Here is a 22997-nt window from a genome sequence, read left to right on the forward strand (position 1 = left end):
TGGAGGGGGTCTCAGAGGGGGTCTCCGAGTATAGAGGTGGGGCCCTGGATGGGGTTGTAGGGGCAAGGCTTGGGCTGTGAACAGCAGGAGGGAGGCTCCGAGGGCAGAGGATTAGACCGGGGAGCCCAACAGGCTCGCTGGTGCCTAAGTGGACAGGGAAAGCACTGGCCCTGTTCCCTTCTGTTCCTTTGTGCCCCTCCCCCACTGTCTCCCCCAGGGTCTCCCCTATCCCTGCTGGACCCCTAACTGTGGGTGAGCCCCACTGGGGGTAGGAATTCCTTCCCTCCCCCAACTGCCCCTCAGGGTTGCCGGTCCGGAGGTCCGGCCTTTACTTTTGCTCCCCCTTCCCTCCCTCCCTCCCACTCCCTCAGGACTCGCGCGGCTGGAGGGGGTCTCAATGGACAGAGGATTAGGCCCCGGATCTCAGCAGGCTCCTGGGGGCCCAAGTGGGCAGGGGAAACCTGGCCACGCTCCCTTTGGATCCTCCCAGTGGTCCCCCAAATTCCCCCTTTGGATGTGGGATCCCTTCCCTCCCCCAGCTGCCCCTGTGGAAATGGAGGTGGGTGCCAGTCCCGTCGCGCCTCCACTTTTCCTCCCCCATCACTCCCCCCAAGTCCCACGTCCTACCCGGTCCCCGGGGGTTCCTTCCATCCCTTTAGGTGTCCATGGTCCCCCATTGGTGCCTGGTAGGTGCCCCAGTTGTGAGGAGACGCGAATTCCATGTCCTCCTAGTATGCCATTTTGACTCCATCCCCTCTTTTTTTTTTTAGGATAGCCATCCTAATGGATGTGAAGTGGTATCCCATTGTGGTTTTGATTTTCTTTTTTTTTTTTTAATATAAATTTATTTATTTATTTACTGTGTTTGGTCTTTGTTGCTGCCTGCGGGCTTCTAGTTACGGTGAATGGGGGCTATTCTTCATTGCGGTGCGTGGGCTTCTCATCACAGTGGCTTCTCTTTGTTGCAGAGCCCCGGCTCTAGGCGCGCGGGCTGCAGCAGTTGTGGCACGTGGGCTCATTAGTTGTGGCTTGTGGGCTCTAGAGCCAGGCTCAGTAGTTGTGGCGCATGGGCTTAGTTGTTCTGCGGCATGTGGGATCTTCCCAGACCAGGGCTTGAACCTGTGTCCCTTGCCTTGGCAGGCGGATTCTTAACCATTGCGCCACCAGGGAAGTCCCCTGTGGTTTTAATTTTCATTTCCCTAATTATTAGTGATGTTGAGCATCTTTTCATGTGCTTATTGGCCGTTTGTATATCTTCTTTGGAGAAATATCTATTCTAGTACTTCGTCCATTTTTGAATCAGGTTTTTTTTTTGTCCCCGAGTTTTAGTAGTTCTTTATATATTCTGGATATTAATGCCTTATCAGATATGTAATTTGCAAATATTTTCTCCCATTCTGTTGGTTGCCTTTTCACTCTGTTAATAGTGTCCTTTATTGCACAAAAGTTTTTCATTTTGATGAAGTCCAATTTGTCTATTTTTTCTTTTGCTGCTTGTGCCTTTGGTGTCTTATCCAAGAAAATCAGAGCCAAATCCAGTGTCATGAAGCCTGATGTTTTCTTCTCTCTATGCCATCTTGATCTAGCCTCTAATAGCAGTTTCTATTTGTCTGCTAGATAAACATAAATATCTATCTTTCCCCCACCCTGCCCTTGTCATTAGCATGACTGTTTAAAACCTGGCAATTTTGCTATCGATCCACAATATAGATACAGCTGCTCTCTGATGAAAGGCTAAGACAAGCTGGAGTAAGTTCTGAATGACCTTGATCTTAACCCTGATCACAGTGAAAGGGACCGGGGAAGAGTAGAGAGGTGTTTTTGGAATCAAAAGGACCTCACCCCAAATCTGCCTGCCTCTGCCACTGCTAGCTGGGTGGTTTGGGGCAAGTTCTGCCTCTTTGAGCTTCAGTTTTTATTTTATTGTTTATGTTTAAAATGGGGATAGTAACACCTACCTTGAGGTGCAGTTGTGGGAATGACAGATAATGTGTATACATGTCTGGCTCTTGGAAGCTGGAAGCCCTAATTATTAATTATACTGTGTTAGACTTGGTTGTCACCCAGTACATCTCCTCTACTTGACCACCAGCCCGTGAGCACCTCCAGGGACCAGTGTAGCACATCTTCATCTCTGGATCCCAACACTTGGTCCCAAGCCTAGTCAGTGGTAGGACCTCTGTAGGCCTTTGTTGAGTGAATGATTTGGAAGGTGAAAAAACATTCCCTTGCCGCCAGCCTGAAAGCCATATCCCTGTCATGGCACATGGGTGTGAACTGGTGAGTCTGAGGATTCACATGAAATACATTCTTGCTCTTGGAATGTATTTCTTTCCACATATGGATGCCAAACGATGTCCAACTTTTCCTCTCTCCTCTTCACTGCTACTGTTTTTTGTTTACTTTCCAGGTGAAACTGATCCTGCATCCCAGACGGAATTTTGGAAGAGGTTTTGGTGGAGGTGAAAACCAAGCGCCTGATTGGTTTTATTGCTGAAAGTCCTCAGTCTGGGAAACCTCTCAGTCTTGGGGTTTCCCTCAGAATGAAAAACAAGGGGAAGCTGACTGGCAGGTACACGGACAAGACAGAGATCTTTTGAATTCCCAACTTTATCAAAGTTTGGTTTGATAGATTCTGTACAGTTCTGTTAGGTTACATTGAATTTGGTACTTAGGTGAGTATGGAGCAGATCAGATTTTTGTTCTGGTTCCATTCAAATTTTTATTCTCTGTACAAAGTAATACCATTGGCAACTTTACAAAAGTTACAGCGTGCAGTATTTCTTGACATGCTAAAGTGGCCAACATTGAGACTGCGGAAATACATGTATTAATTTTGGATCATAGTTCCTTTTCTAAGCCTATTTTTGGACTGCAGTTTGCTGTCATCAACACCAAATCTTCTTCCTCGGTGAAGTATTTTCTCAAAAACAAGTCTTTATGAGTAATCATCAGAGAAAGGAAGCAGGTTAATTTTACTTTGAAAACTCTGTTGGGTGCCAAAGCTGGTAGGATGTACAAAAATACAGGCTTGAACTGTTTCAGAAATGGATTTTAAAAGAATTGTGGCTAATATTTTTCATCCCAGTGACTATTTCTGAGTTCAAATTTAGTGGAAGATGATTATGATTACTTAACAGAAACATGATCAGACAGGTATTTTATATCCTGGTACGTTCTTTTTTTTTTTTTGCCGTACGCGGTCCTCTCACCGCTGTGGCCTCTCCCACTGCGGAGCACAGGCTCCGGACGCACAGGCTCAGTGGCCATGACGCACGGGCCCAGCTGCTCCGCGGCACGTGGGATCCTCCCAGACCGGGGCACGAACCCGTGTCCCCTGCATCAGCAGGCAGACTCTCAACCACTGCGCCACCAGGGAAGCCCCTGGTACGTTCTTTATGCTCTCTCACTGGGCCAGCAGACTCCATATGTCTAGTTCCCACGGTCTAGACCCTCCCTAGTGTTGTCAGCCCACCATTGACAATGTCCAGTTTAAAACACAGATCTGAGTAAGTCATCCTCCTGCTTAAAAATCCTCACTAGCTATCCCACTTCTCCCAGGATAAAGTCCGAAGACATCCCAGGCTTGTGTGAGCTGATCCTCTGTTGAGCCTATAAGCTTGCTTCCTGGCTCTCTCATAGCCTTTTTAGAACCCTTCACTTATTCACATAACAAAAAATTAGCCATTTCAAACTAAACAAGTTAGTGGTATTTAGTACACTTACAATGTTGTGCAACCACCACTATGATCCAGTTTCAGAATATTTTCATCACCCCCAAAGGAAACCATGTACACATTAAGTAGTCACTCCCTATTGCCTTTCCCCAAGCCTCTGGCAACCACCAACCTACTTTATATGTCCCTGGACTTATTTGTTCTGGACATTTCATATGTATAGAATCATTGTGTGGAATATTGAATGGAATCATGTATAATATATGACCTGTGTGTCTAGTTTCTTTTATATAATACAATATTTTTGAGGTTCCTTTGTGTGGTGACAGTACAGTATTAGAAATTCATGCCTTTCTATGTTTGAATAATATTCTATTGTATGGATATAGCACATTCATCTGATGGTAGACATTTGGATTGTTTCCATTTTTTGGCTATTATGACTAGTACATGCACGTATGTGTATTTGCTTGAGTACCTGTTTTCAATTCTTTTGGATATATACCTAGGAGTGGAATTGCTGGGTCATATAGTATTTCTATGTTTAATGTAGAAGAATTGCCAGACTGTTTTCTTCCCTTTTCTCTCGTGTTTCTATAATACAATATATTCAAGAAAATTTCTACTATAGTACAGTTATAAGATACCTTTAGTTATGACAGGCTGTATATGTATCTGACGGCAGGGATTAGGTCTTATTTATTTGTGAATCTCCAATACCCGGTACAGGGCTGCACAGAGAAGGTACTCAAAAAATGTTTGTAGAATTGGATTGACTATAGAGGAATTATATGCAATTTTTTCCTTGAGGAAGATGTGGTGTGTGTGGTAAGGCTGTGAATATGAGTGATGGGCTAAGTGGAGATAGGGTGTGGGTGAAGTGAAGAAGACCCTCCCTACTCCTTTGGACAAAGGAAAAGGAAGACCGGTGTGGTAGAACTAGTTATCCATAGACCTGGCTTCTCTTGCTGGTTTGCCTTTAACTAACTCATTATAATTTTCTGAGAAGTTCTACTCTCCTCTTTGTCAAATGAAAAGATTGAATATCTTAGTGATATTCCATTTTTTGGGTTTGTTTTAAGCAATGGGAACTGTTTTATTCATATGAACTCACTGGTGGAAGCCCAGTATGCCTTGGTGGGGGGAAGGGCACAGACCAGAACGCAGGGCAGCCCCAAGACCTTGGCAGGACCCTGAGACTCAAGGTCCCAGCACATTCAGTAGCTCTGAGAGACCTCTGTTCTAGAAAGATCAAGGAAGCATTAATGCACACAAGTACATATTATTCTGCAAAAAAAAGAATTTTTTCCAAGGAATAGAGAGGAGATTAAGGATTGAGACAGCAACTTCAATGGGAAAAGAACAAAAGATGTGATGAAAAGTTACAGTGAGTAGTACATTTGGTTAAAAAGGGGGTCCCCAACCTCCTTCTCACCTCCTCTTACTTAAAAAGAAAAGATGTTGCAGGTTGACTTCATGAACAGAATTGTCAAACATTTGTACTCTCCTAACTGAAAGGATTCCTGCTCCATAGCACTTCCTCTGCAAATGTCCTGCCTGGTATCATAGCTGAACGTGTTGCTGAGCAGGCCTGGTCTGGTCCTTACTTTCTGGGTTTCCTTTTTCTTTTTCCCTCTCTCTCTCTCCTGGCAAAATGTCTTGAAAACATGACATTTACACTCCACCCTCATGTTATCTTTTCTCTCTAGTTCTTTGCTTTTGAACTAGCCTTGAACATCGTGAGCAAAATGTCTTGAAAACATGACATTTACACTCCACCCTCATGTTATCTTTTCTCTCTAGTTCTTTGCTTTTGAACTAGCCTTGAACATCGTGAGGGTTAGCTGAGGCCCCCAGACCGCTTCCTGGCACGCCTATGGCATCAACAGGCCATAACCTCTCTCTCCACTGGATTGCTGCTGATGCTTGGCTTGCTTTGGTCTTGTTCAATTTTTTATTTCTGCTGAAGCTCATTTTTAGGCAACACTTCTGAAAATATACTGCCTGAACCTCAAAATCTCTTCTGTTTATTCAGGTTGAGGCACAGAAGTCATTCAGGCACTGAGACCGAAGTTGGTTTACACGGATGTCTGAATTAGCCCCCAAACCATGTTTTTATTGTGAATATCCCTACGTGTCATCATAGAAACATAGTTCGAGCAGTGTAACTGCAAACAGTATTCACATTCCACTATTAACCCTCTTGTTCATTTTTTTTTTCTTTTTTTTGTGAGGCTCTTCTGGAAATTCTACAACTTTTAAAACAGATTTTCTGGACAATGACTGCCCCTTTTGGTGGTAGAGCCCTATTACAAAAATAAAAGGAAATTCAGTTTCAATATCCCTCTGATTTTACTTGCTTAGCAGTTGTTTTCCCTCCAAAATGGGCATGAACGTAAACACTGCAATATTTTCACCATTTCTTTAAATGCTTTTTAAGAAAGGGAACTTACAGTTTTCCGGAGGATACCTGTATGACGTTAATCCCTCTTGCTCCGCCATGATGCTGTGGGACTAGTGGAGGATTGGATGCTGTAATCCTTTAAATAGCACTTCAGAAATGATTTAGAAAAGCTAAAATCTGTCTTGTAAACCCCAGAACTTGTCTCAGATCTTGCCTCGATCAACTTCCAAAGTATAATGCAACGTGATTATGTTCCTCTGGAGAAACCTGTGAAACAGGTCTTTGAGCTCCATTGGATGTGTCAGAGTTTTAATTGATTCTTTACCATGTCTCTGCCCCCCCTAATAGCAGTGCTAAGGACAGGACGTGTTTTATGGGAACAGTCACCCAGAGCTTAATTTGTTGTTGCGTAGTAGACAAGACTATTTCCCAATGAAATTTAATCTGTTTAGTGCCCTGAGAGTTTCTTCCTGATCAAGTGTGGTCTGCTGATTATTGAGAGTGCAAACCTTGATAGCCTCCAATTAGCACTGATGCGATTCCAGGGAAAACTTACTCCCTGTTCCTTGCCAGTTACAGAAAAACATTTTGGTTGAAAAGAGGTGTGCCACAGAACTCTGTTCCTTGAGTTCATTTACTTTTCTGTTGCTTCTTGGATCACAAGATAGGGGTGAGCCACACGCCCTTATTACAAGCCATATAAAGTACCTCACATATATTATCTCATTTTGTCCTCATGATAACATTGCAAAGAGGGCAGGCAAGTATCAATATGCCCATTTTACAGATAAGAAAACTGAGTCCCAAATAGCTTTGCAACTTACTTAAGGAACCACCAGTAATAAGCACCAAGCAAGGACTAGAAAGCAGATACTCTTTTTAGTAATTACCCTCTTTCTTGGACATTAGCCAAGACTGCTCTACCTAGAGCTTACTGCAGTGGAATTTCTGCCCCCCAACACAATTCGTTTATTCATTCAATCCACAAACACTTGCAGTGAGTATGAACTTGGGGCCTCAAAATTCAGATCTGCAAAACAAAGGTAGATTTATTTTTAAACTTCAAGTAAATTCTCTCTTGGGTCCTCATTCCTCCTGGTGGCAGAAACTTGTCAATTCTAGGTTTTCTCTGCCAGCTCAGGGAATTTCCCCCTCCTCCCTTTTCTTCTGTAGTTGTATATAGGTTCAGGCCATTGGAAGGTTTGTGTGTGTGTGTGTGTGAGTGTGTGACAGTGTGTGTGTTATGGAGATGGTAGATGCATATGGCCTTCTGGGGTCTTGTTACTCTGACTGCTGTTGAAATGTGTGGCCCATCTGGTCTTCCAACACTTGGTAAATATTAGCATTTATTGCTATGTGATTTTTTAAAAACCCTGCTCTTGAGGCATCTGTAGAACTGCTGGCTTGCCTTCTTTCATCTAGCTTCTATGTCCTCCTTGTAAGTATGAGAGACACTTGGCTGCCCTCCTGAGCTACTCTGAGGATTTGGGGGAATTTCATAGGACTCTCTCAGGCCTCTTGGTTTAGCCTTGTCATATGTCTTTTTTATTTGAAGCTTCTCTCTCCTACCCTATTGTGTGTGGGAGTGGGGAGAGGAGACTGTTTCCCCACCTCCTCAGGTATCACCTTGTGTGAGGCACAGGTCTCCTCTACCCCTGTATCTACCAAACCAACCTGGGGTGTATCTCATTTCCCTGACTACACACATATCCCCTCACCCTGGCCTTACCCAAGGGAAGGAGGGAGGGTGGGTTGAGGGGCATAAACAGGGACATTCTCCATCATCCAAGTGTCTGCTCTGCTGTCCAGTGCTCTCCTCTAGAGCAGGTAAATTTTACTTCCTCTGGGTCAGGGGGTGGGATGGGGGTGGGGAGGAAGGATTAGCCCAGCAAGTATTCATCCAAATCTATTATCTCTGCCAGGAGCTCAGCTTTTGAAGGTCAAAAGTTATGAGTTAACTATTTTTATTCTCTCTTCCTTGAAGCAGTAAAGGTGGAATGTCTTAGCTGTCTAGGCTAGGGGGCGAGCAATGGGGTACACATAACTCTGTGTGTGTGTGTGTGAGAGAGAGAGAGAGAGAGAGAGAGAGAAGCTGTTAATGCCTCATAATATTACCCTGAGTTTGGTCATTTTTGCCTAACATGTTCCAGATTCTCTGCCAGATGGGGAATATAGAGGTGAGCAGACTATATCCCTTGCCTAAGATGTTTACAGCCTAGTGAGAAAGGCAGAGACAAGGAGGTTGGCCCTAAGGTGAGATGCAGGCTGAGAGTGGTGTGCACTATTTAAACCGGTGTAGTGTGCTGGCTGATTGGAAAGATGTATAAGGTGCCACTTGTACCCTTTCCCGAAGACCCAAGCAAAGACTTTACAATTCTACAGTTTCCCTGTTATCCAAGCTATTTGGTGCTCACCACTTTGGGTAACTGATCTGAACTAAGATTTAAGTGGAAAGCAAAAGGAAAATTAATAGTAAAACAATTATAATTTTGTATCTATGATCTCACAGGACCTTCTCCACCTCAGTGAGAGCTTGTAGGGTTATCTCCACGTGGCCCATATACAGCCAGGGTTACTTAATAGCATCTTCTAGGTACCACTGCAAGCTGAGAAACATTAATTTGGCATTATGAAATAATTTGAAGCCGGACCCAGCTTCCGGTTCTGGTGGGCGTTTGTCTGTTGTCTGTTGTGCTATGTGTCTTTGGCTCGTGAGTGGACGGTGGGCAGGCATCATGGATCAGGTAATGCAGTTCGTTGAGCCAAGTTGGCAGTTTGTGAAGGACTCAATTCGGCTGGTTGAAAGATTCACCAAACCTGATAGAAAAGAATTCCAGAAGATTGCCATGGCAACAGCAATAGGATTTGCTGTAATGGGATTCACTGGCTTTTTTGTGAAATTGATCCATATTCCTGTTAATAACATCATTGTTGGTGGCTGAATACCTCTGTAGAAAAGTGTTTTTCATCTTGTGGATTGGTGAACAAGTAAGGATTTGAGACGCTCATGGAGTAAAAACTTGCCTATATGTTTTGTGTTTTTCTTTCATTTTTTTTCTTCCAAGACATTTTCTATTTGTAAATTAAAATAATTTCAAAATTTATAAAAAGCAGTAATTTCAACTTTTACTTCTGTTTCTCAAAAAAGCCTAAAAGAGAATATGTTCATTGCATAGAGCAAATTCCCTCCTCTTCTTTCATCTTCTCTTTTCTCCTTCTCTCTCTTCCTCTTCCCTTCCTATTTGTCCTATCTGTCTGTCTGTCTATCTATCTATCTACCCATCCATCCATCCATCTATCCATCTATCATCATCTATCATCCATTCATCTGTCTCATGGCCAGCTTTGCTCTTTTACCAGTCCAGATTCCCAGCCCAGATCTCTCAAACTGAGCTGGCGTAGTCTTTTGGGAAAAAAAATAAACATTTTCAACCATTTCCTGTTTTAGTTTCCTCTCTTGCTCTTTCTCCTTTTCTTTTTCCTCTCCTTCCAGTCCAGTAGCAACCTGTCCTTTTAAATACAAATCTAAATATTACTTTAGCTACATATTATAGATCTAGAAAAAAGTCTGTTGAAGACAGAACCATCCTTAGCATGCTGGGGGTAGAGGTCGGGGTGATGGGTTGATGGGAGAGGCAGAGGGAGAGCTAAGGAAGCAAAGACTGTTTTCCTTAGTGGATGGAGAAGGTGATGTATTACTATTTGCAAGTCTATTTTTTTGATCCCTGTCAAACTCTTTTACAGATGGAGAAACTGAAGCCTGGAGAATAAAATAATCTTCCCAAGGTCGCACAGCTGGTAAGTAACCGAGCTGTGGTTTAAATCCGGATCTTTGACATTAAGTGTTCTTCCTACTCACAAGTGGAGTGAATTCCCGGTTTCTCCCATAATTCAAATGAGAGGAAAATTCAAATAAAGATTCTCTCCCCACCCCTCAAAAGTAGTAATGGAGAGGACAGTTAGTGGGAAAAAAATGCCAGGTCTAGTATGAGAACTACGGTTTGTTGGTTCCTTGATATGGAGATGGTAATGGCCACCCACTGCCAGAAGGGAGGCAAGAACCAGGAGAGGCAACAAGATGGAGGAAGCTGAAGGCCTTGTGAATTAACAGTATTGGAATTACATGGGTTCTGAAGTTTGTGTTTTAAGTGTCAGCCACAGGGAAACCTGAGAGATCTGGGTTACTGCTGAAGAAAAATATGTTACACAGTGAGAACACAAAAACCCAGTACTGTTTCCTGATTACTGTATTGTATAGTACATGGACCTTATAAAAACATTAAAACGTATAGCAGAAAGTGAGCAGCCCATGTAATACCCCAACTCACACACCCATAAAAGTCATAAGAAAATCTTCATATTTTTTCTATACAAATACTAATATGGTGGTAAAATAGCAGACTACCATTCATAATCTGTATGAAATCTTGCAATCATATAGGTTCCTTTACCTGTACCCCTTTATGTTATAGGTATTGTGGTGATTACATCTACATACATTGAAAACCCCATCAGACAACTCTGTCATTACTGCTTTAAACAGTCATACGTATTTTAAGGAGCTTAAGAGGTGAAAATTAGTATCCATTTACTCAGATTTTTACCATTTTTGTTGTTTTTCTTTCATTCTTAAAGTTGCAAGTTTCTCTCTGGTATTAGTTTCCTTTCGCCTAAAGAATTTCCTTTAGCATGTATTTTAGAATCTCTCTACTGGTTACAAATTCTCTTAGATTTCCTTCATTTGAGAATGTCTTTATTTCACCACCTTCATTCCTGTAAGATATTTTCACTGGATATAGACTTCTGGGTTGACACTTGTTTTCTTTCAGCACTTTTAAAGATGTTCAACTGTCTTCTGGACTCCATGGTTTATGATGAGAAATCAGTAGTCATTTGAATTATCTTTCCTCTAAAAATAATGTGTTGTTTTCCTCTAGACTCTTTCAAGATTTTAAAATATTTTTTTCTTGGTACTTAGTAGTTTTATTATGATGTGTCTGGGCATGGTTTTCTTTGACTTTATCTCGACTGGGCTTTACTGAGTTTCTTAGACCTGTAAATTGATGTCTTTCACCAAATTTGGGAAATTTAGGCCATTATTTCTTCAAATGTTTTTATGTACCAATATCTATTCTTCTGGGACTCCAATGGCATGAATGTTAAACATTTTGATCTTGTCCCACAGATCTCCATGGCTCTGTTCATTGTTTTTCAGTCTTTAGTCCCTCTATTATTTAGATTAGATAATTCCTATTCATCTGTTTTCAAGTTCACTGACTCTTACCTCTATCATGTCCATTCTGCTATTGAGTCCACATAGTAAATCTTTTATTTCAGATTATATATTTTTCAGTTTTAAAATGTCCCTTTTAAAATAGTTTCTATTTCTCTGCTGGGAATGTTTATCTTTTCATTCATTTCAAGACTATTCTCCTTTGTCTTATGGACCATCGTTATGATAACTACTTTAATATCTTTGCCTGATAATTCCAACATCTGGATCATCTAGGAGTTGGCATCTTTTGTCTTTTCCCTTGAAATTTTCTTCTTTTGTGTATGTTGGGTAATTTTGGATTGTATCCTGAACATTTAAAATATTATGTCATGAGACTCTGTGACCTATTAAAATCCCCTGGCAAATGTTGATATTTATTGGGCTTCCCTGGTGGCACAGTGGTTGAGAGTCCACCTGCCGATGCAGGGGATGCGGGTTCGTGCCCTGGTCCGGGAGGATCCCACATGCCACAGAGCGGCTGGGCCCGTGAGCCATGGCCGCTGAGTCTGCATGTCCGGAGTCTGCGCTCCACAACAGGAGAGGCCACGACAGTGAGAGGCCCGCGTACCACAAAAAAAAAAAAAAAAAAAGATGCAGATTCTTGGGCCCCACTCCCAACCTAAGAAATTAGAACTGTGGGCAGGGCCTGGGAAAATGCATTTAGCAGGCTCCCCAGGTAATTCTTTTTTAAAATAAATAAACAAACTATTTATTTATTTATTTATTTATTTATGGCTGCGTTGGGTCTTCGTTGCTGTGAGCAGGCTCTCTCTAGTTGCAGCGAGTGGGGGCTACTCTTCGTTGCTGTGTGTGGGCTTCTCATTGCAGTAGCTTCTCTTGCTGAGGAACACAGGCTCTAGGCACATGGGCTTCAGTAGTTGCAGCATGCGGGCTCAGTAGTTGTGGCTCATGGGCTCTGGAGTGCAGGCTCAGTAGTTGTGGCACACGGGCTTAGTTGCTCCGCGGCATGTGGGATCTTCCCAGACCAGGGTTCGAACCCGTGTCCCCTGCATTGGCAGGTGGATTCTTAACCACTGCACCACTGGGGAAGTCCCAATGAAGATGTTTCTGGATGAGATTAACATTTGAATCAGTAGACTGAATAAAGCAGATTGCCCTCCCCAAAGTGGTGGGCATTATCTAATCTGCTGAAAGCCTGAACGGAACAAAAATGTGAAGTAAGGGAGAATTTGCTCTCTCTGCCTGACTCTCTTCAAACTGGGACATCTGTTTTCTCCTGCTTTTGGGCTCAAACTCAAACCAGAACTTACACCACTGGTTTTCCTGGTTCTCAGGCCTTCAGACTCAGATTAGAACCATACCATTGGCCCTCCTGGGTCCCCATCTTGTCAATTGAAGATCTTGGGGCTTCTCAGCCTCCACAATCGTATGAGCCAGTTCCTTATAATAACTCTCCTTATATATGTGTGTATATGTGCTTTTATCTACTTTTGTATATATTTAAATATATATTTATATTTATGTAATATATTTATATGCTGCATATATATTTATATATACTGTGTGTGTATGTATATATACACATATATATATGTAGTGTGTTTCTCTGGAGAGCCCTACCTAATGCATCTTCCTTCCTAGTTCCTCTGTGTCTTCCTGGTCCATCACCTCCCTCCGTGCCCAAGTCCCTTGCTTTGTCCCCTCAGTCACAGCAATCTGGTTCTCAGTAATGCTCTCCCTGTCCTATCACTCACCTGCTTAGATTTCCACGACTCCCTGTGGCCTTCAGGAGGAAGTCCCAGCTTTCCTAGGCTGGCCCAGGGAGTTTTCTTTCTTTTTTTTTTTAAGATTCTTTTTTTAAGATTTTTTTTAAGGATTTTTTTTTGATGTGGACCATTTTTAAAGTCTTTATTGAATCTGTTACAATATTGCTTCTGTTTTATGTTTTGGTTTTTTGGCTGTGAGGCATGTGGGATCTTAGGTTCCCGACCGGGGATCAAACCCGCACCCCCTGCACTGGAAGGCAAAGTCTTAACCACTGGACTGCCAGGGAAGTCCCCTGGGGAGCTTTCTTACCAACCACTCCAGCCTCCGCTCCCATCACCTGCACTCACCCGTCCCTGACTCTCGGCCCTGATTTGCGGCAGCAACTTGAACTGCTTATATTTCCTGCTTCATGTTTCCCTGCTGTTGCTCATGCTGTCCCTGCTGCCTGGGATGCCCTCACCCTCCAGACGTGTCGGTTTACCTGCTAACTCCAGTTTATCCTTTACGACTCTACTCAGTCACCACCCCCTCCAGAACAGTCCCTGACCCAACTTAGCCTGCATTAGCTGCTTCTCCTGTTGTTCCCGTGTTTCCCCCTGTTGTTTCTCTTATCAGATGTGTTATAATTTCCTCGTGTGTGTCTGTCTTCTTCACTGGGTTGTAAGCTCCTTACCTTATTTAACTTTGTACTCCTAGACCCTAAAATGTAACTGGTACTAAATATAAGTTTGTTGAATGAACAAAACCAAGTTTTTGTAGAAGGGCCTCTTTAGTACCAGCTGTCAAACTCTTCTCATACCACCTACCCCAGTGGCTCAAATCCAAGTGGCTTCCACCTGGATCTCTGCTTATCACCTCTTTCTGCTGCTTCATGGACCCCTGGACCTTGTACTTAGTTTGGACTTTGGCTTGTGGTGCTTATTTCCTGCCTCTGAATTCTCACTTTTACTGATCTTCTGGTTTGGACTTCTGTGTCTTACCCTTTCCAGTAAACCAATGATCTCCTGTCGTCTGGGGCTACTTGAACTGCAAGACCCAGCCTTCTCAGTCTCATCCATCTTGTCACCTCAAACACCCCCCTACCCCTGTCATCTTCAAATTCCATGTTACACTTCTTAGACATTAAATATTATTATAAATTTTATTTTATAATAATACCATGAGAAAAATGTCCTTCATAACAAAACAACAACAAATCTGTGCATTAGTGTGGTTATGTGAGATTTACAAGGTGCTTTCACACAATTTATTTCATTAGATCCTCATAACAACCTCGTATAGTGGGTTATTATCCCCATTTTACAGATGAGGAAACTGAGGCTCAGAGTAGTTAAATGAACTGCTTGAGATCTCATAGCCAGAGAGTGACAGAGCATGGATCTTAGATGAGATCCTTTGACTCCAGAGCTTTGAACTCTTTGGAGTTCACCGTGGCATTAAAAGATGAGCTATAGCTGATGAAAAACAGATATATCTGATTGTAAGCTTGAAAACATGCCCTCTCCAAATCCATCTTCTATACTACTGTTAGCATAATTTTAAAAAACCTTAAATTCAGGTCAGATTTCTTCCTTATTACAATCCTTCAGTGGACGTTGGTTCCTCATCCAGTTACCTGGGGTTCTGTTGAACCTGTGTTTTAGCAATCTCTACCAATTGCCTTGTTCTAAAGGCCAATGGTGGTCCATGCCTTGGTGTTCTTTGACCTAATTTCCCACCTATAGTGCATCTGCCTTTTGCCTGGCCAGTACCTCCTTCCTTTCTAGCTCAGGTATCACCTCTACTCTGGACTCAACAGCTCCCACCCCACCCCATCCTCACTCTCCCTACTACCTCCTTCATAGTGTCATGGAGTGAGTCACACGCTTTTGTTCCAACACCTCTAACCATTTGTGGTGTTGTTTTCATTATCTGTCTGCCTCCCTCTGAAGACCTTTATATTCCTTCAGGTTACAAATAAGGCCCAAGTTCTTCTGTGTTTATAGACACAGCACGTAGCACAAGTCCAGCACAGAGTAAAAGACAGTGGATGTTTATAGAATGGATAGACAGATGGATAGTTGGAAGGATGGATGGATTCATTTTTAGAAGGATGGATGGACAGCTGGATGGTTGGATGGATGGATGCATGGACGCATGCAATAGTGAACTTCAGGTTGCCCTTTCAAATCCACGTCTTCTTCTTCTTCTCTGTTTTCTCCAGTGGCAAAGTAATTAAACGTTTTTAGTAGAATACAGAATATAGGATTAACTTCTTTCCCCCTTAGAATAGTATACTCATTGAGCTGTAGAGGAAATACAAGGTCACCTCTATCAACCCCCTGCCTTCAGACCTGTCAATGGGCCAGTCATTTTACTCTTAGATTATATTAATAACATTCCAGTTGGTAGAAGGAACCCCTTATACTGAGCACAAGTACACCTCCCTGAAACTACTGCACTTGGGTCCAGTTTTGGCTTTTTGAACCAATGTAGATGAGTAATCCCTCTTTCACAGGGTAGATTTCAACATATGAGATCATGGCCTACCTTATTTAAGACTCTGCTGCAAGTGACAGAAAACTCAGTTTAAACCAGGTAAATAAAAAAGGGCAGTTATTGCCTCCTATGAGCCAACTGCAGAATGGCAAGGATGGAGCTGTCCCCACAGTTGACTGGCCCCAGGCACTCCATCTCTCCATTTCTCGGCTTGTCTTCTATTTGTGTTTTGCTCCATTATTTCAACTTCTTCCAGATGGCTGGGAATCCAAGTACCACCATCTTTACAAACACATCCTTTAACTTACAATCCAAGGGAGAAAAGGCAGAAACCCTAGGGCAGGGCTTTGATTGGTCTGGTTCAGGTCACATGTCTGTCCCTGTGGCTAGAAGTCAGGGTACTGCAATTGAAACTGAAACCATGCATCTCAGATCAGGACTTGAACCCATGTGGCCGGGACTTGAACCCAGCCAAAACCCACAGTCTTCCAACTGAGATCACACGCCTGGTTTCAGGACTTAATGAATTTCAGGTTCTTGATGTCTCATCACAGAAAGAATTCATTGAGGGGCAAAGTGATAGGTAAGAAGTGGATTTATTTAGAGAGAAACACACTCCACAGACAGAGTGTGGGCCACCTCAGATGGTGAGAAAGGCACCAGGGTATGGGGTTGTCAGTTTTTATGAGTGGGTCATTTCATAGGCTAATGAGTGTGTGGGGGGAGTATTCCAGTTATTTTAGGAAGGGGCGAGGATTTCCAGGAGTTGGGCCACTGCCCACTTTTTGATCCTTATGATAGGTCTTGGAACTGTCATGGTGCCTGTGGGTGTGTCATTTAGCTTGCTGTTGTGAGAGTATACTGAGGCTCAAGGTCTAGTGGAAGTTGACTTGTCTGCCATCTTGGACCCATTTGGTTCTAATCAGTTTATATCATGTCCTTGGGCTGTGTCATTCCTTCAGAGGTTGTGCCCTGCCTCCTTCCCTCCTGTTTCAAAACCCTCCTCCAGAATCACAAGGAATAGGAAAGGAGCAGGTCCTCTACAAAGCAAGGGAAATAGTTACCAGAATAAGAAGGCAAAGGATTCTGGTGAGACCAAAATAGGACATCGGCCACACCCTGCATTCCTCTTACCTTTATACCTTAAGATTTTGAAATTTGAGATTTGAGTGCAGCCCAGACCATCCTAGGTCCCCCCCCGGATACGCTTAAGTTTGTCAGTATCCCACTCACAATGTGACCCTCTTCCCCCAGTGGAATCCTGAGGAACGCACTGTGCCTCAAGTGATCTGATCTGCACAGGACACAGCAGATTTCTTGGGTTCCTTGTTCTGAACACGACCATCCCAGTGCCAGGCATATAGTGCATACTCTAGAAATAATGAATGCATCAAAAGATAACCATGATTCTCAAGCCAGTCCTGCCTAAACATTTCTCCCAAAGGCAAATAAGGCAGCTGTTTTGCAATTGGTAAAATATAGCAAAAGAGACACGAGTTGCACCGAGAATGAGGGAGCGTGTGGAGGCTATGGCTGGGACACCTCACCAGGTGCGCCTGGCGCCCCTGCTTGGAGGGAGGGCTCTGTCCTCCTCTGAACTTTCAGTTCACTGGAATGAGCTCCTCTTCCCCAAAGGCAGCAACACGGGAAGATGAAGATATTTACAGAATAAAAACAAAACCCAAAAAACTGCATGTCCTTTTCCTGCCTTAGGACTTTGGCTTCAAGGGACAGAAAATTCAAAATGACAGTGACCTAAATATGAAAGACTGTCATTTAAACCAAGTGCAGAGGTAAGAGGTCAAGGCTGGAATGGCAGCTCCACAGTCCCTGGGGACCCAGATTTGCTCTTGTTTCTCCACCATCGTCTTGGTCCCAAGTTCCCACCATCATGCCACCATTCTAACAGAAAGCAGGAGGGAATAGAGGAAGCAAGAGGGTGAAAGTATGTTCCAGCGGTCTCAAAATTTCCAGAAAGCTCCCCTAACACTTCCATTTACTCATGGTTGGAACTTAGCTCTAGCTATGAGCGAGGCTGGGAAATAAGGTTTTTATTCCAAGCAGCTTTGTACTCTGTTAAAGCCAAGGGCTCTGTCAGTATGTAAGAGACAGGAAATGGATGCTGGAATGGGCAACTGGGATCTCTGTCAACGCTGCCAGGAAGGAAAAGCTGATGCTAAAGTGTGAAGGCAAAAGCAGGAAAATTAGAACGTGTCCTGCTGTGGTCTGGGCTACAGTCCTGGTAGGGATGTTGGAGAGGAAGACTTCAGTCCATCAGTCACGTTGCCAGAGCATCTTCTGTGAAATTAACCAGACCAGATTCAGGATGTGATCTTGGTTTCCTGTAACTAAACTCCCAAGCGTGATATGCAAGGCATTCTGCACCTGCCCAGTTCTACCTCCTTCGTATAGCAGCAACCTGCCACTCTCCTGCACTAGGACCACACCCAGCTCCCTGTCATTTCTAAACACGCTCAGGCCGGTTCAGTTCCCCTCCCTCCACACGTGCAGTTCCTGGTGCCTGGAAAGCACTTTCCTCCCCTCCTTGCGAGAAAACTCCCAAACACTGAGCTTTCGAGTTGAAGCTCACAAGGACCTCCTCCATGGGTCCCACCATTCCCCACTTTGTGATTGCTAGAAGCCTTCCTCAGATTTCCTTTGCTTTCTCGTCTTTATCTGTATGTGTTTTCCTCATCACCAACCACCCTACTTAAAACAGCAGCCCCCATTTCCCTCTAGACCCTTATCCTGCTTTATTTTTCTTTGTAGCAATTAATACCACCTAACATTTTATGTATTCATTTTTTTCCATATGTTATTGTCAGTCTCCTCCCATTAGAAAGTAATGTTTCCAAACTCCTGGAAGATATTTAGCTTAGGGATTTCATGGAAAAATGGGCAGGGGAGTTTCTTGGGATTCTCCAAATCATGTTATTCCTCTAAAAGATCTAAAAACTATTTTTTCATAACTTTACTTGTTTTAAAATGATAATGAGTGACTCAAATAATAAACAGGGAATCAGTTTTTCTGTGATACATTTATGCCAAAATTTCAGAGATGTTCTGTTTAAAAAACCTGACGTATTAAACAAATACAAGTTTTGTGAATCATGAACCAATGTGTTGTGATGAGACTACATATTTCAACAACATACAAAAATGATTTCTACCTGATTTTTTTTTTTTTTTTTTTTTGCGGTACACGAGCCTCTCACTGTTGCGGCCTCTCCCGTCGCGGAGCACAGGCTCCGGACACGCAGGCCCAGTGGCCATGGCTCACGGGCCCAGCCACTCCACGGCACGTGGGATCCTCCTGGACCGGGGCACGAACCGGCATCCCCCGCATCGGCAGGCAGACTCTCAACCACTGCGCCACCAGCGAAGCCCCTCTACCTGATATTTTTGATAAAAGATTAAAAGAGAACATTAACACAAATTAAATACTCTTTTATTCGTTATATGACAAATATTCCAGGTATAAAATTTTTTTTCATGTTGCATTGATTTGGTTGAGTTGTTAAGAGTCCAGAAGCATCTTTAAGTTGGTACATGTTCCTTCATACATGCTCATTTCCTTAATAATGAAAATGTTATTTGAGCTGCCTACTTTGTTCAGCTCAAATATTGCCTCAGAGAGGCCTCCTTGGGCTGCATGGTTCAAAGCAGTAGCGCCCCACCCCTGTCTTCTCTTTCTCCCTTCCTCCCTTACCAATAGGAGGTAAGTTCTAAGAAAAGAGGAGTGACCATTTGTAAGTTGCAACCAGGCCCTCAAAACTCTACAAGTTCAATGTGAGTCCACACTGCAAGTGGGCCAACCCTTAAAATATTAGCAGTAGCAATAGTAAGTAGCAATAGTAATAACAGAGCTATTTCTTTTTAGCTCTTATTATGTACCAGGCGTCGTTTAAGTTTTTAAAATTAATGGTTTCTACGGGAGTAGATAGGATTATTATCCTTCGTTTTATTGAGAAGGTCCCAGAGAGGATAAATAACTTGCTCAAGGTCATGCAGCTAGTAAGTAGGAGAGCCAGGTGTTGAATCTAGAACACGTGCCTCCAAATTACATACTTTTCACTCTGACATCTTACTGTCTCCAGAACAATTTTATTCTACATACAACATGGTGTATATTTCCAGGGGAAAGCTAGGTACGTACTCACTGCCTCTTCTCTGTGTTAGTTAAACCACACAGAAGAGGGGTGTGTTTGGTTTTGGGATCCACTAACTGGAGCCCTTTGAGAGAGGTCCAGAAATAAACCATGAAAGGCGGGGCTGAGAGCCTGATGATGCTTGACCTGGGAAGGAGAAAGCGTGTGATTGCTTCCCTACTTTCTTTAGGTCCTTGCTCAGGTCAGAGAGACGCTGTTTCTGATCACCATTCAAAATGGCAACCCCATCACCCTGGTCCTTCTCCTGTTTAAGTTTTCATCATAGCACTTATTACCACCTGACATTTTCTGACACATTTATTCTTGACCAAAGTCATTGTCTGTCTCCCCCACTAGAGAGTAAGCTCCATGAGTTCAAGGATTCTGTCTAGTACCATCTTTCCAGGGATGAGAACAGGGCCTGGTACAGAGTAGACATTCAATATACTTGTTGAGTGAATAAATAAAATATGAGTCCCCAAATAAAATATTTTCATTTGTTGACATACTATTCTAGTCCTTGTCCAGGAGTAGATTCAATTAGTATATACCTAGAGTAATATCACAGTGAGAATTTTATATCCTAAATTTTCCACTGATATTGAGCTAGGCATATTTTTCTTTTTCCTGAATTTAAACTTTACCCTCCTCTTTCTTTTCCTATCTCCACCCTCCCAAAGGCAATTAATATTAAAAGTTTATCCTCCCACATCTTTCTCCCATATAATCATGTACCTGTATGACACGTACATATAAGTTTTTTCATCATTTTACAAATGGATATATTATATATCTCTTCCATTCTGCCTTTCTCACCTATGTATGCAAGTATATACTTAAAGATATACTTACATATATAGATATACTTCTATATCTATGAAGATATAGAATAAACATTTAAAAAGCCCATAACATACTTCATGGTATAACTGTTTCAGCAATTTATACATTTCTTATGGACAGGTATTTCAACTGTTTTCCATTTGTTGCCATTTCTATCAGTCCTGTAATTTGCATTCTTACATGTATATTCTTTTGACTTTGTGTTTTATTTCTATTTGTTATATTTTATAAAGTGGGATTTCTGGAGTACTAAGGTGTGCAGTCAGAATAGATTTGCTAGATTACTTCCCCAAAGAGCTATAGCAATACACATTTCTGTCAGCAAAGGCCAAGAATGCCCTTTTCTCTCTGCAACCTTGTGTGGGGAAATAAACCTTCTCTGGATTTCTCAGTGCTCCTGTAAAATGCTCTAGCCTCCTGAGACAGAGAAATGTATTTGGTATAAAGACAGGATGTTTGCCTTCACTTCTCCTAGGCACGTTTTGCTTTTCGTACACTATGAGAATTAGATCTATAGCCATTTGCTAATTCCTCTAATCCAAAAGGATAACAAAATTTCTCTTATCTCCCCAAATGGGACAAATGACTATAATCTGGACTAGATCCCTAGGTTAAGCTTCCAAAGTGTCAGGAATACTGGACCACTATTTCCCTAGTGTTTACGTTTCAAAAGGGATGAAGCCCAAACCTTGGAGCCATCTCTTGGTAAAAGCCTGAGACACCTACTGGGCTTAGCTGGCCCTTGGGGAGAGATTTTTACATTCCAAAAGGTCAGAGTGAGCATCCAGGATCCTTCCTATCTCTTCTCCAAAGGTTTTTCTCTCTCCTTCCCAGAGAGGAGGGAGATGGCTGCCTCTCTCCTGTATACAAATGGAGGAAATACTTTTTTCCATCCCTTGTCTATGGAATGAAACCTGCCACTCACAAGAGAATTTTTATCAGCCCTCACAGCATTACCTGTGGGTCTAGGAGTCAGGGACTGACACTGCACTTTACTCTGACTATTGATCTGGTTGCATCAATAAAGAACTCTTTTCTCTGACCCAAGTGCTCATGCTTCTGCAGTGTGTATACACACACACACACACACACACACACACACATATATGTATGTGTGTATGTGTGTGTGTATATATATATATATATATATATATATATATATGTATATGTATATATATATATATATAAACTGTGCAAGTGGGAAAACATTCCAGACCCTTCACAGTTTTTGACACAGCATCCTGCCAGCACTGGGAATGTTCATTCTTTTTAATCTTTGCCAATCTAATGGGTGAAAACTGGCTTCTGACAGTCTTCTATTTTCCCTTCTATCAGTGAAATTGAACATATTCCATTTTAGACATTTCAGTTACCTCACGTGTGCATCTGTGTATGTGTGTGAGAATTGCCTTTTCCTAAATTCTGCCCTTTTTCCAAAGTTTTCCTTGAAATTTTTCTTATCAGTTTGTATGGGCTGTTTTTATGGTAATAGAATAGCTATGAATATAGGCTGACAGTGGCTCTTCAGCAAACGTTTTGCAAGTACTTTTTCTTCCAGTCAACCTTTCAGCACGACATTTGTCCTCATCCTGCTATTCTTCCTACAGTCTGCTTTCTGTGTGCTATCTAACAGGAAGAGGGTCCTTAATGCCTGCTACTTGCAGGTCCGAATGCTAAAGCGAGTGCCAACCTCTTAGTTGGTGAGAAAGGGGCTAGAGTCACATGGAGAGAGGGTCCTTCCTGAGAGGCTTCCTGTAGGGAGGATGTGTCCATTGAAAACCTCCTGTGTGACCCTGAGTCTGATATGGAGGAGGAAACCTGGAGAAAAAGACACAGTCAGTTTCTCTGCTAGAGACGCTACTCCCGAAAAGGGAGAAGGTCATGGTGGGGTTGTCCCAACGGCTGGTCACTGCAGCTTGGGGCTTGGGATGCACACTCCACCCTGGGTTAGGAAGAACTTCGGCATCCTGACTTCTACTTTATCACAGGTCACCGGGCAGGCAGTCAGAAAGCAGAGCCTACCCCCTCGCCTCACTCCCCTGGAGTCAGGGGGTAGGTGTCCAGAAGAACAAGCTGAGCAGGACCCACAGCCAGCAGGAAAGGAATATGGTGCCAGCAGGCTGTGTTTGGACCAGAAATGAACAGGATGCGAAATGGGGCTGAAACCGCTGAGGCAGAGACCAGGGAAGCGGGGCCCAGTTTCCATGCTGGATGCTGAGAGCGGGAGATGGACGACAAGGACCTGGGTATTCTTGGGGAGTGTGGTTCGAAAGGTAGAGGAGGCACAGCCAAAATGCCACTCGGGGCCAACAGGCAGCCTGCTGGGCACATTCCTTCAGTAAAGTTTCTTTCTAAAAAGAAACCACATGGTAGCTGATCAGAGGATGAGGTTTCTCTTCCAGATGTAAGCTCTGAGTGTACAGAAGTCAAGAGGAACCCAGGGC

General features: G+C 42.9%; 2 protein-coding genes across 4 annotated transcripts in view; both read left to right on the forward strand.

The window, feature by feature from the left end:
- The window catches only part of PALM2AKAP2 (PALM2 and AKAP2 fusion), a 628408-nt gene that overhangs the window by 32801 nt on the left and 572610 nt on the right, over positions 1 to 22997 (forward strand). For all 3 annotated transcript variants that reach the window (XM_082627559.1, XM_082627558.1, XM_082627560.1), the window contains exons 2-3: positions 2411 to 2572; positions 9826 to 9879. The gene's annotated coding sequence lies outside the window, so the exon portion shown is untranslated. The remainder of the gene's footprint in view (positions 1 to 2410; positions 2573 to 9825; positions 9880 to 22997) is intronic.
- Positions 8787 to 9318, forward strand: LOC309803069 (protein transport protein Sec61 subunit gamma-like). Its single transcript, XM_082618981.1, has one exon. It carries the CDS (start codon positions 8817 to 8819, stop codon positions 9021 to 9023), a length of 207 nt encoding a protein of 68 aa, XP_082475107.1. The 5' UTR covers positions 8787 to 8816; the 3' UTR covers positions 9024 to 9318.

This window comes from Mesoplodon mirus (genome assembly GCF_964341445.2).
Source record: "Mesoplodon mirus genome assembly, chromosome: 1".
Classification (NCBI taxonomy): Eukaryota; Metazoa; Chordata; class Mammalia; order Artiodactyla; family Ziphiidae; genus Mesoplodon; species Mesoplodon mirus.